General features: G+C 41.4%; 1 protein-coding gene across 1 annotated transcript in view; it reads right to left on the bottom strand.

Moving 5' to 3' along the window:
- LOC147117226 (raftlin-like) overlaps positions 1-18,523 on the bottom strand; it is a 167,058-nt gene that overhangs the window by 105,198 nt on the left and 43,337 nt on the right. Inside the window, exon 3 of the mRNA XM_085988025.1 lies at positions 10,862-11,045. Within this exon, the coding sequence (XP_085844151.1) occupies positions 10,862-11,045 (184 nt within the window). The remainder of the gene's footprint in view (positions 1-10,861; positions 11,046-18,523) is intronic.

Raw genomic sequence — 18,523 nt, 5'->3', positions numbered from 1 at the left:
CCTGAAGTCTGTGTCGTTATTAACCGTACAAACCACAGACTTTACAATCGGCAAATTTGAAGTAAGTGTTCTGTCAAATCTTAGATATAGCTGAAGACAAAACACAAATACAAACCCTGTGTTAACATACAAGTTCATCCACCTTCCCACCAACAGACACAATTCTACAGCACAGCTTTCCAGAAAAATTTCATTTTAAAATTATACAAATCTATATTGTATAAAAAATGTAATCCAGGGAGCAAATTTATGATTATGATCTAATTCTGGGAGTTACTCTCAAATTTTAGGATGAACCTGTTAAGTTTCAGCTTTATCACTTCCATTATTTTCTATTTAACTCATGGCAAAGATCCTGGGTGTTTTTTTTTGTTTGTCCAATAGAACCCTTACATATGTTTGAGTCATGTATCTTCTTGCCTCAGTGGTAGCAAGCTTGTCTATGAGTTAGAAGATTGTAGCTTCATGCCCTACTCCTTGATTTGAGTGCATAGTCTAAGCTAATACTTCAGTGCAATATGAGGGAGGGCTACATTGTCTTTTTAATGAGACATTAAACCGAGACCCCATCTAGTTTTTCAAGTGGACAAAAAAATTCCGTGATCCTATTCGAACAGAGCTGAAAGTTCTCCTGTTGTCTCTGGCCAACATTCATTGCTCACCACCAAAATCAGATTAACTGGTCATTTATCCCATTGCTGTTTGTAGGACTGTGTTCCTGGGTGTGTTTTTTTTGTCCAATAGAACCCTTACATATGTTTGAGCTATGTATCTTCTTGCCTCAGTGGTAGCAATCTTGCCTATGAGTTAGAAGATTGTAGCTTCAAGCCCTACTCCTCGATTTGAGTGCATGAGGGAGTGCTATTGTCTTTTTAATTGGCTGCTGCATTTGCCTACAGAAGTGACTCCAGTTTAGAAGTAACCCATTGGCTGTGACGTACTTTGGGAAGTCCTGAGGATGTGAAATGCGCTATATAAATGCAAGTTCTTTCTTTAGTTTCCCTGAGTCATGAAGAAATTAGCTTGGTTAAGGGCTAGGGTCCATCCTCACACCAAACAAACAAAATAACAAAATTACAGTTTATTCAGAAAATTAAAAAATGTTTATGAACATGTATAACGTTCAGCACCGGAAATGTGTAAGCTAAAAATGCTGTGGATGCTACAAAAGTAGAAGTTCATCATCTGAAAGTTTAAAATAAATGATTACTCATAATGTTGAAGTAAAAAAGTTGAAGTGCAAGAACTTTTGACTATCTGCAAAATTTACATTAACTGGTCTCTGCCCTTCGCTTTGAAAACACAAGGTCTAACTGGGGTTGGCCTCCAGGCTAACAGTTACAGAAACTTCTGTTTTAACTTGAAGATAAGTAACAGGAGACTCTTATTCCTTTGCTGCGTAAACGAGACTTTGAAATGCTGTTCAACTCTGCTCATAGTACACAAAGTACAGTTCAAACTCTTGAGTACAAGTTAAATATCATGCAATTTTCAGTGCAATTCCTTGGTGTTGGATGGCCTGGTAGGTGCAATTATAAACGATTGGACTCCTAATGAAAAGACTTGAATTTGATGCCTGATCTTGATAGACCCTGGAGGGTTAAGTTGCAGCAGTCTCAGGTGAATAAAGAGACAGGGAGAGAATACTAGTGGGTAGATTTTGACTTTGTTCAATAGTGTAAAACAGGTGATAGCGAATTGATAGCCTGTTTTACATCTCTCCTGATTTTTATTTCCATTGACTTCAATGGAAATAAAAATCGGGAGAAATGTAAAACGGGCTGCCGTTTCGCTATCACCTGTTTTATACTATTGCACATAATCTACCTCCTAGGAGTGAGGCCTGGGGTCCTTTGATGCACCAAACAAATATCTTGGCGGTTTAGTTAAGCAGCAGAACCTGCCATGTCTGAGAAAATGTCCACAACAGTTCGACTATAAACACTCAGCTGGGGAAGAGAAATTCAAATACTGATGCAAATACTGAAGGGGACTAAATATTCCAGGATACTTAACTTTTAGAAGAGATAGGCAAAATGGAAAAGGAGGAGGGGTGGCCCTGATAATAAAGGATGGGATAAAGACAGTAGAGAGAAAGGATCTTAGCTCCGAAAATCAAGAAGTAGAATCAGTTTGGGTGGAGCTAAGAAACAGCAAGGGGCAGAAAACATTGGTGGGAGTTGTTTATAGGCCCCCAAACAGTAGTTATAATGTAGGGCAGAGTATAAATCAGGAAATTAGAGGCGCATGTAACAAGGGTATTACAGAATCACGGGGGACTTTAATCTATATATAGACGGGGCAAACAAAATTTGCAGTAATAGAGTGGAGGACGAATTCATGGAATGTATACAAGATACTTTTCTAGATCAGTATGTTGGGGAACCAACTCAGGAACAGGTTATTTTAGATCTAGTATTCTGCAATGAGAAAGGGTTAATTAATAACCTTGTAGTAAAGGGGCCTTTAGGGGAGAGTGACCATAATATGATAGAATTTTATATTGAGTTTGAAAGTGATATAGTTAAATCCGAAACTAGGGTCTTAAATCTAAACAAAGCAAACTATGTAGGTATGAGGGGTGAGTTGGCTAAGGTAGATTGGGAAACTACATTAAAAGGTATGATGGTAGACAAGCAATTAAAGAATTAATACATAATTTTTATAAGAACATAAGCAATAGGAGCAGGAGTAGGCCAATCGGCCCCTCGAGCCTGCTCCGCCATTCAATAAGATCATGGTTGATCTGATCCTAACCTCAAATCTACTTTCACTCTCCATCCCACCCGAACCCATGTGATCTCCCAGGAGAGGCGAAAAACCAGATAAAAAACCCAATGTGCCAATTTGGGAGAAAAAATCTGGGAAATTCCTCTCCGACCCATCTAGGCGATCGAAACTCGTCCAGGAGATCACTCTGTCCCTGTATTTCCTACAGTACTTACCTTCTGTAAGAGGTGATCTCCACCCCAGCCAGGAACAGGCCCAATTACTCTTGAAGGACTCCTAGCTGGCAGCCTGTTCCCAAGGTCTCCACTAATCCCTGTAAATAGAACCATCTCCTGAAATCTAACACAGAATTAGAACACAAGAAGTAGGAGCAGGACCAGGTTACACGGCCCCTGGGCCCGCTCCGCCACCCACAGGCCATGACCGATCCGAACCTAGCCTCATGTTCGATTTCCTGCCCGCTCCCCGTAACCCCTAATTCCCCTTACTTCTAGGAAACTGTCTATTTCTGTTTTAAATTTATTTAATGATGTAGCTTCCACAGCTCTCTGGGGAAGCAAATTCCACAGATCTACCACCCTCTGAGTGAAGAAGTTTCTCCTCATCTCAGTTTTGAAAGAGCAGCCCCTTATTCTAAGATTATGCCCCCTAGTTCTAGTTTCACCCATCATTGGGAACATCCTCACCGCATCCACCCGATCAAGCCCCTTCACAATCTTATATGTTTCAATAAGATCGCCTCTCATTATTCTGAACTCCAATGAGTAGAGTCCCAATCTACTCAACCTCTCCTCATATGTCAACCCCCTCATCCCCGGGATTAACCGAGTGAACCTTCTTTGTACTGACTCGAGAGCAAGTATGTCTTTTCTTAAGTATGGACACCAAAACTGTATGCAGTATTCCAGGTGTGGTCTCAACAATACCTTGTACAACTGCAGCAATACCTCCCTGTTTTTATATTCCATCCCCCTAGCAATAAAAGCCAACATTCCATTGGCCTTCTTGATCACCTGCTGCACCTGCATACTAACTTTTTGTGTTTCATGCACCAGGACCCCCAGATCCCTTTGTACTGCAGTACTTTCCAGTTTCTTGCCATTAAGATAATAACTTGCTCTATGATTTTTCCTGCCAAAGTGCATAACCTCACACTTTCCAGTATTATATTCCATTTGCCAAATCTCTGCCCACTTACTTAGCCTATCTATGTCCCTTTGCAGGTTTTTTATGTCCTCCTCACTCACTACTTTCCCTCCCATCTTTGTATCATCTGCAAACTTTGATATGTTACACTTGGTCCCTTCCTCCAAATCGTTAATATAGATTGTAAAGAGTTGGGGTCCCAGCACTGACCCCTGCAGAACACCACTAGTTACTGATTGCCAGTCTGAGAATGAACCATTTATCCCAACTCTCTGCTTTCTATTAGATAGCCAATCCTCCACCCATGCCAGAATATTACCCCCAATGCCGTGATTTTTTATCTTGAGCAATAATCTTTTGTGTGGCACCTTGTCAAATGCCTTTTGGAAGTCTAAATACACTACGTCCACTGGTTCCCCTTTATCCACCCTGTATGTTACATCCTCAAAGAACTCAAGCAAATTTGTCAAACATGACTTCCCCTTCGTAAAACCATGCTGACTTTGCCCTATTAAATTATGTTTATCCAAATGTCCCGTTACTGTCTCCTTAATAATCGACTCTAAAATTTTACCAACCACAGATGTTAGGCTAACTGGTCTATAGTTTCCAGCCTTCTGTCTATTACCCTTTTTAAATAAGGGTGTTACATTAGCAGTTTTCCAATCTGCCGGGACCTTTGCTGAGTCCAGGGAGTTTTGGAAAATTATTTACCAATGCATCCACAATCCCTACCGCCACGTCCCTCAAGACGCTAGGATGTAAGCCATCAGGTCCAGGGGATTTATCCACCTTAAGTCCCATTATTTTACAGAGTACCACTTCCTTAGTGATTTTAATCGTATTTAGCTCCTCCCCCCCTAGAGCCCCCTGTTTGCCCAGTGTTGGGATATTCTTAGTGTCCTCTACTGTAAAGACTGATACAAAATATTTGTTCAGCGTTTTTGCCATCTCCATGTTTCCCACCATTAATTTCCTGGTCTCATCCTCTAAGGGACCAACATTTACTTTAGCCACCCTTTTTTCTTTTTATATAACTATAGAAACTCTTGCTATCTGTTTTTATATTTTTAGCTAATTTTCTTTCATAATCTATTTTCCCTTTCTTAATCAATCTTTTAGTTATTTTTTGCTGTCTTTTAAAGACTTCCCAATCTTCTATCCTCCCACTAGATTTGGCTACCTTATATGCACTTGTTTTTAGTCAGATACTATCCTTTATTACTTTACTTAGCCACGAACGGCTGTCTTTTCTTTTACACCCTTTTTTCCTCAGTGGAATATATTTTTTTTGCAAGTTGTAAAATAACTCCTTGAATGTACACCACTGATCATGTACCGTCTTACCCTTTAATCTATTTACAACAAATATATATTCCTTTAAGGCACAAAAACCCCACAGGAAAAGTGGTCCAACTGTGGCTAACAAGAGAAGTTAAAGATAGTATTAGATCAAAGGAAGAGGCTTATAATGTTGGCAAAAAGAGAAGTAAGTCTGAGGATTGGGAGGATTTTAGAATTCAGCAAAGGAGGACCAAGAAATTGATAAAGAAAGGGAAAATAGAATATGAGAGTAAAATAGCAAGAGACATAAAAACAGATTGTAAATGTTTCTATAGGTATGTAAATAGGGCGAGATTAGTGAAAGTAAACATGGGCCCATTAGAAGCAAAGACAGGAGAAATTATAATGGGCAATAAGGAAATGGCAGAGACATTAAACAAGTACTTTGTATCTGTCTTCATGGTAGAAGACACAAAAAACATTCTGGAAATAATGGGGAACCAAGGGACTAGAGAGATTGAGGAACTTAAAGAAATCAGTATAAGTAAAGACACAGTACTGGAGAAATTAATGGGACTAAGTGGCAACAAATCCCCTGGACCTGACGACCTGCATCCTAGGGTTTTAAAAGAGGTAGCTGCAGAGATAGTGGATGCACTGGTATTAATCTTCCAGAATTCCCTACATTCTAGAACAGTCCCCAAAGATTGGAAGGTAGCAAACATAACCCCACTATTTAAAACGGGGAACTATAGGCCAGTTAGCCTGACATCAGTAGTAGGTAAAATGCTAGAATCTATTATTAGGGATGTGGTAACAGGGCACTTAGAAAATCATAATATGATTAGGCAGAGTCAACATGGTTTTATGAAAGGGAAATCGTGTTTGGCAAATCTGTTGGAGTTTTTTGAAGATGTAACTAGTAGGATGGGTAAGGGGGATCCAGTGGATGTAATGTATTTGGATTTTCAAAAAGCATTCAATAAGGTTGCCACACAAGAGGTTATTACACAAAATTAGGACTCATGGTATTGGGGGTAATATATTAGCATGGATTGAGGGTTGGTTAATGGACAGAAAACAAGAGTAGGAATAAACAAGACTTTTTCATATTGACAGGCTGTAACTAGTGGGGTACCACAAGGATCAGTGCTTTGGCCTCAGCTATTTACAATCTGTATTAATGACTTAGATGAAGGGACTGAGTGTAACGTATCCAAGTTTGCTGATGATACAAAGTTAGGTGGGAAAGTAAGCTGCGAGGAGGACGCAAAGAAGCTGCAGAGAGATATGGCCGGGTTGACTGAGTGGGCAAGAACATGGCAAATGGAATACAATGTGGGGAAGTGTGAAGTTATCCACTTTGGTAGGAAAAACAAAAAAGCCGAATATTTTTTGAATGGTGAGAGACTGGGAAATGTTTGCATTCAGAGGGACCTGGGTGTCCTTGTACATGAATCACAGAAAGTTAACATGGAGGTTCAGCAAGCAATTAGGAAAGCAAATGGTATGTTAGCTTTTGTTACAAAGGGATTAGAGTATAAGAGTAAGGAAGTCTTACTACAATTATACAGGGCATTGGTGAGGCCACACCTGGAGTATTGTGTACAGTTCTGGTTCCTTACCTAAGGAAAAACATACTTGCTTTAGCGGGAGTGCAATGAATGTTCACTAGACTGGTTCCTGGGATGAGGGGATTGCCCAATGAGGAGAGATTGAGTAGACTAGGCCTATATTCCCTAGAGTTTAGAAGAATGAGAGGTGATCTCATTGAAACATATAAAATTCTTGAGGGACTTCACAGAATCACAGAAACCCCACAGTGCAGATAGAGGCCATTTCGGCCCATCAAGCCTGCACCGACACATATCCCACCCGATCCCCGTAACCCCTGCACCAACACATATCCCACCCTATCCCTGTAACCCCACGTATTTAATCCCCCTAACACTAAGGGTCAATTTATCATAGCCAATCAACCTAACCCGCACATCTTTGGACTGTGGGAGGAAACCGGAGCACCCGGAGAAAACCCACGCAAACACGGGGAGAATGTGCAAACTCCACACAGACAGTCGCCCGAAGTCGGATTCGAACCCGGGTCTCTGGCGCTGTGAGGCAACAGTGCTAACCACTATGCCACCGGGTTAATGCTAGAAAAATGTTTCCCCTGGCTGGGGAATCTAGCACACGGGGTCACATTCACAGAATAAGGGGTGGGCCATTTAGAACTGAGATGAGGAGAAATTTCTTCACTCAAAGGGTTGTGAATCTTTGGAATTCTCTACCCCAGAGCTGTGGATGTTCAGTCATTGAGTATATTCAAGACAGAGGTCGATACATTTTTGGGAACAAAGGGAATTAAGGGATGTGTGGTTAGTGCGGGAAGGTGGAGTTGAGGTAGAAGATCAGCATGATCTTATTGAATGATGGAGCAGACTCGAAGGGTCAAGTGGCCTACTCCTGCTCCTATTTCTCATGTTCTTATGTTCTAAAGTGTGTAGACTTCAATGAAGGCAGCTTTATTTTGTGCACTACACTGATGTGTTTTGAAAAAGGCTTTCCTGCAGCAGAAATTATTTTATGTCATGGACCCAACCCAAAGTTTCCACAGTTTCTAACAGTGGAAAACTACATTTGGATTAAATTAGCAGTCTGGATTCAATTACAGAAAGAATGCAGCATATTATTATCTTTCCCACAATGATGCTAGGAACAGATCATCTTATACATCATTACTAATTCCGACATTGTAAAATTGCTGCGATTCTTGTGGCTTGGAATGAATTACTGTCCCAGAAAACCAACAGTGACAGTAACCCTTAATTTGTGGAGGCCGAGCTTCAGTGAACACAAGGTAGAATGATTCTGTAAATTCCTAACTTGGCATGCCTAAATATTACATTCCTTTCCATTTTGCAAAGTATGAACATGCCTTCTATCATCTTGCATGCACTACAGTGACACTCTGAGTGACAATAATCATGGTGGCTGAAAATTCACGGCCCTTTCAACACACCCCTGCCATAATTTCAATAGGAGTGCAGCTAAAGGGCTGGAAACTAGGCTGGGATTTGATACCGCAGCTCCTAGCCTTACTTTGGGAATTCCACAGAGCCTTGTAAGGGATGGAGCCTTTGCCAGCAGCAAAGGAGGAGCCTGGGCTGGGGACAGGGTGGGAATGCCCAATGTTGGGAGCTTTCATGGTCCTGGCTTCCCATCAGCTGGGCACATCATCGACAGCAGTAAGTCTGGCGACACCAGGCATACCAGTTCGCCAAATGGTGGTTGTAGGCCTCTTCTGGACCTCCCCCCCCAAAAAAAGATTTCAGGCCAGTAAAATCTTTTAGTATTTTTATAGTGGTTGAAGGGGCAGTTCCTTCACCTTTCTGGGCGAGATGGTTACTAACCCCCCCCACACTTCATGATACACTATAGTATGTGGCATCTTCGGCAGACAGGTGCCTATGATGCGCCCCTAGTGCCGCAGTCGCCCACCATTGGCATTCAAAATAGGGAACCTCCCCCAACCTCAAAGTCGACTTGGGTCAGCTTTGGATGTGCCCAGCACATCTTGGCACTTACACTGGGATCCGCCCACCCCAATGGTCTTTTTTTGCTTTTATGTTTGAAAACAAAAATTTTTGTATCTTTTCAAATGAAGTAAAAACTGAAACAAAGGATAATGTAACAGGATATTGCCTTCATAATATTAATAAATACGGTATTTCAGATGTGAATAAATACATCTAGGATCACTAGTTTAGTTGACTTGAAATGTCACTATAACATTTTCTTAAAGTGGTAGATTTGGTACTTACTTGATCAGAACATCTCTTTGGTTAGCTGTCCTATAATCTTATTTCCCAGGCCATGACTTTTTTTAGATAAAAATCTTATAAAGCTCTCAGTAAGGGATAGAACTTATAATGATAAAATTATATTACTTATTATAAGAAAATATACTTCGAGTAATTGCTTCCATTTTAAATGCATCTATGGATTTTTGCCACTTTCCAAACCTTTTTAGAGTTCCTTTCCCAAGAAATTACATGTGAATTAAAGCAGTATTTACATAGGATATTTTCATTACTGTGAAAAATACATAGCTCCCTGTTGTTTTCATATCCAAACCCAGGGCAAATAAGGAGGAGGTCTCAAGCTGAGCTTGTATTTTATAACTAAAATTGATGCAATTTAATATTTTCATTCTGAAGGAATAGTGGCAAATCTTAAAGCATACAAAAGTCTTTCTAATCACCAAAATTTTAAATGTTACCTTCTGCATTGACTAAAATATTAACACAATGTACAGATTTATTCATTTAAAAAAACCTGTAAAGGCTGGAAATACACAGCAGGTCTGTCATCATCGGTAAAGAGAGAAGGCAGTTTACTGGTATGATGTGGACCCTTTGTCAGTTCTGATGAAAGGTTAACGCCTGAAACATTTGCCTGTCTTTCTTCTTTACTGATGATGATAGACGTGCGGAGTCTCTCCAGCATTTTCTGTTTCTCGTTCCGATTTGTTATTTTTGTACAAGGTGAAAGTCAATATTTTGGGAGAACTGCAACATTAGAAGTGACTGTTTATGATCAGATTTAATAATTTGGTAGCTAATAGATGCCCAGCATTGAGTCATAGGTACTAATTCAGTTAAGATGTTCTGATGATGTCATAAATATTTATGAATATCAGTAAGTCCCTAAAACAGAATAACTGTTTTAAATGCACTGGCAGCCATTTATTGTTATTCTCTCTAGTATCTAGTTTAGCTTTTTAAAAATAATTATGCGCTAGCAACACTGACCACTGGAAGTTGTGTAACATACGGAGCGAGTAATGATGGTGCTAATGTAAGAATTGAATGCGGGTATCATGTGACTGGTACTATGGAAACATAACTTGCTTTACCCCAAAAGCATACAGAAAATAAACTTTATGTTGTACATGTGTACTGAAAATCTACATGGCTTTGGCTAAAAAAAAACTGTTCAACAACAGAATTTAGTTTTCACATTTGCCTGTTACTTAACATCAGCAGATAATGCTACTGCCCATTATGTCTTAAAGTACAAGCTATAGCCTGTGGAAAATGAATGAAAGGATTTATTCTCTTTGGAGTAAGGTTAAGTCCAAGAGTATAGTAAAATAAATATTGATTATAGTCCTTTGGCTGCAAGATAAGTGATTTTCCCTCGGGTTACAGAAGTGACCTTGAGTGCGTAATTATAGCTCAATTACATCTGTAACCTGGGGCAATGATTCACTGTGATAGCCCTTGACTGCAATCATTATTTGTATAATATGGCATAAGAGAGTCACTTACTATTGAATTAGATGGTGTCCTTTTCTTCAACCAAAGCAATTTTTAAAAACAATTGACAAAAAGACATTCAATGACAGGAATCTTTCACAAAAACATTAACACAGTCCATAATCTCAAACTTCACTTAAAACAGGTACGTAAAGATGATGGCCAGTTTTTGCACTAGGGAAGTCACTTTTTATGATCTGAGTTCCCATGAACTTGAAAATCCTGATATGCACTGGACTGATACTAGACAAATTTTTTTTAAATATTTGTAAGTTGTTAAGTGACCCTTTGCTTACAAAAATAAAGCTATATATAAAATGAAGATAATCTATTAGAGTGACCCAGTGACCGTATTTATCTCCCACTTATTTGACCTGTTTTACCTCACTGCTGGTTTGATCAGAATGGCCCTGAACATTTTCTCTTCTGGAGTTTTCTTCTGCACATCAACGGACTGTATGAAGGGGTGAAAACCAGCCAGTACAAAGCCCTTCTGGTAAAGTTTCTGCAGCTGAGTGGGAAGATCATGTAAGGAGGAGAGCTTGACTGCAGACGACTCTGTTATCTCTGAAGAGACACAACACGAAAGAGAAAGCAGAACATTAGAAATCAATGGAATTAACACTGGTAAATCACCCAGTGGCCCAGAATATGGCCACATATTGTTTTCTAAACCAAGGGTTTCTGCAGAATAAGACTCATCCCACTGCACTACAGTCTTTCATTGTCTTTAAAAATATCAGCTGTTGTTCCCAGCTATAAAAGAATTACATCCACAATGTACAATATATAAAAGTATATCTGAAGCATTAAACTCCCAGTCCACCTAGTACTCTAACAATTTCTGGAACATAACTCATTTACAACTGTTAAGCGATAATTAACATCTTTATATTCACTGCAGTTAATTATCATGTTCCAAGATTGTGGAACCATCGCCAACACCCACAGAACAAGCCATTTCAGTTTAACTATGATTAATTAGCCTCATCTTTCCCGCAAGAGTACTGTTAGATCCGTGGTTTAGTGGATAAATAATTACACGGATGCTGTACATAACAAATAACAGGTCTTTACTGGAGGAGGGCAATCTCTAGACTGGAGTACAGAGGCATGCGCACAGCTTATATACTGGTGTGGTTACTGCCGGTACTACAGTATACAGGAGCTGTAAAAAGTAGTTCTGACTTAAAGCACATACACTACAAGTACAAAGAGATCTATTTTGCTTACTCAGTTCTCCTCCCAATAGTGTACTGTGAGTTGCTGCAAATTGATCTCTCTGTGTCTCTTTATGAATGACCCTTGTAACACTGTCACCTCTGCCACTTAAATGTTGGGACGTTCAAACTTGGGAAACAATTTCAAAAATGTACCTGAAACTATGATGTCCTACAGCATTGAACCACAGAATTTTACAGCACAGAAGGAGGCCAATCAGCCATTTGTGTCTGTACTGGCTCTTTGCTAGAGTTGGGTTGTCCAATCTGCAGGCCTGGCAATCCAGCCCTCAAACCCAGGCAATCCAGCCCTCAAACCCAGGAAATACAGACCCAGTGGAGCTGATATTTATTATTTGCTGATTTGACCTGTTTGAATTCTGTGGTTCGCGACTAGAATTTGGCATGGAGCTGCTTTTAACACTGTTGCTTCATTGGTGAATAAATCAGACAAGCTCTGTTAATATCAATAAATACATGCAGATTAATGGGAACAAAGAGATAAACTTTATATGTAGGCACCGATGCTCCATTGTATGCAATTATGTGGCCCATAAAGACAAAAGGTTAAACGTCCCAGACCCACAGTGGGTGAAATCATGCTGTGATTAAGGCATGAAATTCCTCTGCCAACCACTTTAACCTGATCAAAATATATCGTAGTTAAAGTAATGATATAAAGCAATTTCATACAAATGTGTTGATGCAGTAATGTCCAAGGCACACTAAATCCTTCTGGTTCCCTTTTCTTTGGCTCTTGTGCACAAAGCCAACATCAACACCTTCAAACGGTTTACCATTCCTGGGCCTGGTGGATTGAAAAAGGCTACCTACTAAAAGTTGGATATCTCTGTGCAAATGCACTTGTATGTCAATATTCCATAGTGGGACTTCACCCCCCAAGTTTATTTGTTTAAAACTGCAGCAGCTTTGTCTTTTCGAACAAGCATAGCTGCCAAATACGTCATATCAAATATGATTAGCTGATCAGGCATATTGTGCTATGGAGATTCAGATGCCATTTTGTTACATTTGTCACTTACATCCACTCCGGCAAGTTGAAAAGTTTCAGAGCTGTCATTATGAGGAAATGTTAGAAATGAGATTTATGAGCAGCAAGAGAGACACAAGCTTTAAATTTATGGAGCTGTACTTAACCCAAAGTGAGCAACTGTCATTGTCAATGACAATGAGTAACACTTGATGGATCTGGTTTCCTAGTATTTAGGGAAGTAGAGTGAAGGTCAGTGCTATTTGTAAACAAGCATTTTGAGACTTTTCTGCTGCATGATAAAGCACAAAAAGGTGATTTTACAAACGTGTGCTCCAGGGCAGAACTTTGTGCCCCAGGAATGTATGAAAAGAATTCAGATTCAGAGGTTAGCATATTGTTCCTTCTTTCCATCCATGGCAGAGAACCCTGTGGGATGTGCTACCTCCACACCCAAATTCGCAATATGTGCTCCTGGCATGTGAAGCTCCAAGCTTGCAGCACAAATTTGTAAAATCTACCCCTTCCATCCAAATCCTTTAAATCTTACAATCATCTATTTCGGTCATTTTTGGCAGAAAGTGTTAGGTTGTAAGAAATGTAAAATTACAGGGGTTAGATATGCAAGTGTTTTTTTTGTCGGGTATGCTCCTGTGAAGCACATTGAGATATTTTACTACGTTTAAGGTGCTATATAAATGTAAGTTGTTGTTGCTGTGTTAAGACTGTAACATCGCCCTTTTCCGCCCCGCCTCTGCTGCTGAAACCCTCCGCCATGCCTTTGTTACCCCTAGACTCGACTATTCCAACGCTCTCCTGGCCGGCCTTCCACTTTGCATCCTTCGTAAACTTGAGCTCATCCAAAACTCTGTTGCCTGTATCCTAACTCACACCAAGTCCCATTCTCCCATCACCCCTGTACTCACTGACCTACATTGGCTCCCAGTCTGGCAACGGCTCAATTTTAAAATTCTCATCCTTATTTTCAAATCTCTCCATGGCCTCGTCCCTCCCTATCTCCAGCCCTACAACCCCCCGTGATCTCTGCGCTCCTCTAATTCTGGGCTCGAGCGCATCTCCGATTTTCATCACTCCACCATTGGCGGCCGTGCCTTCAGCAGCCTAGGCCTTAAGCTCTGGAATTTCCTCCCTAAACCTATCTGCCTCTCTACCTCTTTCTCCTCCTTTAAGGTGCTGCTTAAAACCTGCCTTTTGTCACCTGTCCCAATATCTCTTTATGTGGCTCTGTGTCAAATTTCTGTCTGATTACGCTCCTGTGAAACGCCTTGGAATGTTTTACTAAGTTGAAAGTCGTTATATAAATGCAAGTTGTTGTTGTTATGATGGAATGAGGAAATGAGATTTGGAGCTAATGATTTTTCTTGCAGTTAGCTTGCCTATTGTTCTGAATGTAGGTACCTAAAGGAAAAAGTAAGTTGCCCAGGTGGGAAGCAATCCATCTATTGTCTCAGTAGAAGTTCTGAATCCATTTGAGGCAACCTGACTATTCTTAGGATTGGATTGACTTCTGATGGTACCACTGCATCTTTCAAAATGCATACAGCATGGGCTGTGTACTATAGTATACTAGCTCCAGGTAAAGACTTCTGGAGGAAAATCTGGTTAAAAATATCAAACACTTTAACCAAGGCTATCTCATTTTCATCGGACAAGTAATTTATGCACAGTGATATCTGAGCAAACAATAGCCCGAGTCAATGGCACTCTGGTTTCCACTGACACTCTGAGCACCACTGTGTGTCCATGGGCACATACAAATGGCTTTACATGTAGCAGATACATGCCTGTGTGTATGAAACGGTAGAGCAACTTTCAAAAAGAAACTGGTATACCCAGTGTGTATGGCCCAGCTATGCACATGTTCAGTTAATTTATTGGATTGATTCGGCCAGCTGAAGGGTGAAACAAACTCAAAGTAGAACGTAGATTCAACTGACCTATACCAGGGTTTTCACACCAAATGTTCACAGCCGAGGGCATAAACTTGACTCAAATCTGTCCAATATCTCTTTCTTTATTTATGGCTTGGCAGCTGATACCAAGTATTAAGAAAATGTGATAATATGAGCCTGAGATGTGTTTTTAGGCTGGATGAAGTGTATTGGTATTCAGCATTGGGTAGCTTTTATAACAAAATGGCATATTTGCCAGTAACTTGGGATGTACTGATGTGAAACTATACGAATCAAAACTATATGGGAACACCCGAAGAAATTGCCAGGGTTAATTTTTTATGGTGTACTCATAGTCTGCAAGTTTAATACAGGTGTGAAGTCAGAAAGCTAGCTTGGAGCGTGAATTAGGATATGGATTTACTTCCATGATTCTCTACACAAAGAGTTCCTGATCTCAGCTGTCTCATCAGGGAAAGATTTTCCTACAGGTAAAAAACAATTAGTGGTGATTTTTGAATTGATTTCCATTCCATTTAAGAGTATGATGATATCTGAGGAAAGATCGAATACCCTGGTGTTTTTCTCTCCTGAAAAGAGACAATTGAGAGGGGACATGATAGAAGTGCTTAAAATAATGAAAGGTTTGGACGAAATGGATCCAAGAAAGCTTTTCTGCCACGTACAGAACTTAAGCACAAAGGGGTTATATATTACAAATTAAGGACAACAACAGAAAATACAAAGTGCACTTTTTATTAAAAGGATGTTAAGTATATGGAACAGATTACTGACATGGGTGGTGGAACAAGAAACTGTAATGGGTTTCAAGAAGGAACTAGAGAGGTTTTTGTCAACAAATGGGATTCAAGTTAATTAGAAATGCATCAATGGATAGGTAAGCTAGATGGACTGCAAGTCTTCTCCTACCTGAAAATGTTACCTTGGGCTGTGTAATGTATATACCTTTAAGGGGGGAACTATCTTTTACAGCTCATGTATACTGCAGTACCGGCAGTGACCACACCTGTATATAGCACTGAGTAGTAATCTGTACAGATCAGTTCAGTGTGAGCCACGTTGAGTAAACACCTGTTGTACCGTTCTCCTGCAGTCTATGTCTTATTATACACGGACACAACATTGGCGACAAGGCAAGTTCGAACCTACCTGCAACTCTGCATCACCTCCCGGGGATTCATTCCTGGAGATCAGTGGATTGGAGGTCAAGGCCAGAGACTCGGGCGTCGACCACGGGCAACCGCCCAGTCATCCAGCAGAGACTCGAGAATTGCGGGGGAGGCTGTCGAGAGCCAGGCTTGGCTTTCCAGTCGAGGTGGTCCAACAAAACGGGCAGCCAACAGGTAGTGCGCAGACCCTTCCCGGACAGCGGTGGGCTAGAGCCCGACCGAGCGGCACAGCAAAGGGCCGAGCAGCGTCGACAGGGGAGAGAGAGGGCAGAGTGCACAGGGCGCAGCCGGTGTTCAGGGGCCGAGCAGCGTCAAAGAGAGGGAGAGAGAGACGCACAGAAACCCGCGAGGCGCCGCCATTGCCACGAGGACCGCCGAGAGCGGCGTTGGCAGCAGCGGAGGAGAAGCGCGCGAAACCTACAGGGCGCTGCCATTGCCACGAGAACCGCCGGGAGTGGCATTGGCAGCAGCGGGGGAGGAAGGAAAGCGCAGGAGATGCCATTTTAAGCCATTGGGAGATGCCATTTTAAACCACACCCAAAATGCCGAAGAGTGGCAGTATCATCGCATTTGACAATGAAGTCGAAGATTGGACTACATATGTCGAACGAATAGAGGTATACTGCAAGGCAAATGAGGTGTCAGATGACAAGAAAGCGTCGGTATTGTTAAATTTAATGGGTGCAAAGACGTATGGTTTATTACGAAATCTAGTAACCCCAACGAAGCCAATGGAAAAGAGTTTTGAAGACATAGTAACGATACTACAGGAACATTTAAACCCCACACCGCTGCTGATAGCAGAAAGATTCAAGTTTCACAAACGGAACCAGCATAAGGATGAAAGCAATGCTGATTATTTAACAGAACTGCGCAAACTATCGAAACACTGCCAGTTTGGAGCGGGGCTGGCAGATACCTTAAGGGACAAGTTTGTGTGTGGGCTTCAAAGTGAAGGAACCCAGAAACGGCTTTTATCTGAAAAGGACCTTACGCTGGAAAAGGCTTTCAGCATTGCGGTATCATATGAAGCAGCAACACGGGGCGCTGCAGAGATACAACAGAGACCGCAAGGATATGGCACAAACGAAATGTCATATGGAACAGAGAAGTGCTATCGCTGCGGCAGAACAACACACGACCAGAATGATTGCTGGTTCAAAGACAAAGTGTGCAGACAGTGTGGAAAAGTAGGACACATAGCACGAGTCTGCAGGCCAGGAAAGAAAACCAGCAATAAGAAACCTACCAAAGAAAAGTACAAGGTGGTACATAAGGTGACAGAGAACAGTTCAGATGAACAAAAGAGTGATAACGACTCTGAAAGCAGGGAACTGAGTTGTCTGAAACTACATAATGAGATCACAACGGAGGATCACCGAACCATTTGGGTCACTCTCAAGATAGCAGGAGTCCAGGTAAAGATGGAATTGGACACAGGATCAGCCCTAACAGTCATAAACCGATGGGACTACGAGCGGCTATTCTCACACATACCCTTGAGAGACACAAAAATTATTTTGAAGACGTACACGGGGCAAAAAGTCTACCCCAAAGGAAAAATAAGGGTGACCGTTATATATAACGGTAAGGAAACACCAAAACTAGACCTGTATGTATTGCAAGATGGAGGACCACCATTACTGGGACGTGAATGGATCCGGAAAATACAACTGGATTGGCATTCCATACAGGCACTGACTGTGGCTGACAAAAAGGATGACGACGTCACACCTGGGCGACTGTCAAAGGTCCTAACTGACGCGAAAGAAGTGTTCCAGCAAGGACTCGGAACAATAAAAGGCATGATAGCGATGATTAAAATTGAAGAAAACGCAAGCCCAAAATTTTTTAAGGACAGACCGGTACCTTATGCGGTCCGCCCAGCCGTCGAAGCAGAGCTGGAGAGTCTGGAACGTTCAGGTGTACTGTCCAAGGTAGACTGGAGTGAGTGGGCTACACCCATCGTCCCTGTGATGAAAAAGTCGTTGAGCAGCACGCCTGGGGAACCAAGAAAGGTTCGCATCTGTGGGGACTTTAAGGTAACAGTGAACCCGGTCCTTCACACCATACAATATCCACTTCCGCGGATTGAAGATATTTTTGCCTCGCTATCTGGAGGGAAACGCTTCACTAAGATTGATCTGGCCCAGGCGTATCTGCAAATGGAGGTAGAAGAAGCATCAAAAAAATACCTCACAATCAACACCCATAAAGGTCTCTACCAATACAACCGGCTGGTATTCAGGGTAGCATCAGCTCCGGCTATTTGGCAGAGGGCAATGGAACAAGTCCTGCAAGGGATCCCAGGGACCCAGTGTTATTTGGACGACATCCTGGTCACGGGCGAAAATGACAGTGATCCAGAGGTTCTTGAAAAAGAATGGGGTAAGGCATTACACATCCGCCCCGTATCATCCAGCCACAAATGGATTGGCTGAGAGGTTCGTACAAACCTTTAAGAAGGCAATAAAGGCTATGTACAATGACAACATTCCGCTGCAGCACAAGGTGGACAATTTCCTGTTCGCCTACCGGAATGCAACACATGCAGTCACCAACCAGGCCCCAGCCATGATGTTCTTTAACCGAAGGTTAAGATCTCACCTGGATTTGCTCAGACCAAACATACGAAGAGATGTTGAGAGTAAGCAATTCCAGCACATCCATGAGAAGCCAACAAGGAGCTTCAATGTAGGGCAACCAGTCTTGGTCCACGACTACCGAACAG

The sequence above is a fragment of the Somniosus microcephalus genome, chromosome 5 (genome assembly GCF_052327205.1).
Source record: "Somniosus microcephalus isolate GS21.2 chromosome 5, FLI_Smic_1.0, whole genome shotgun sequence".
Taxonomy (NCBI): Eukaryota; Metazoa; Chordata; class Chondrichthyes; order Squaliformes; family Somniosidae; genus Somniosus; species Somniosus microcephalus.
This window is presented reverse-complemented; position numbering and strand designations above follow the sequence as displayed.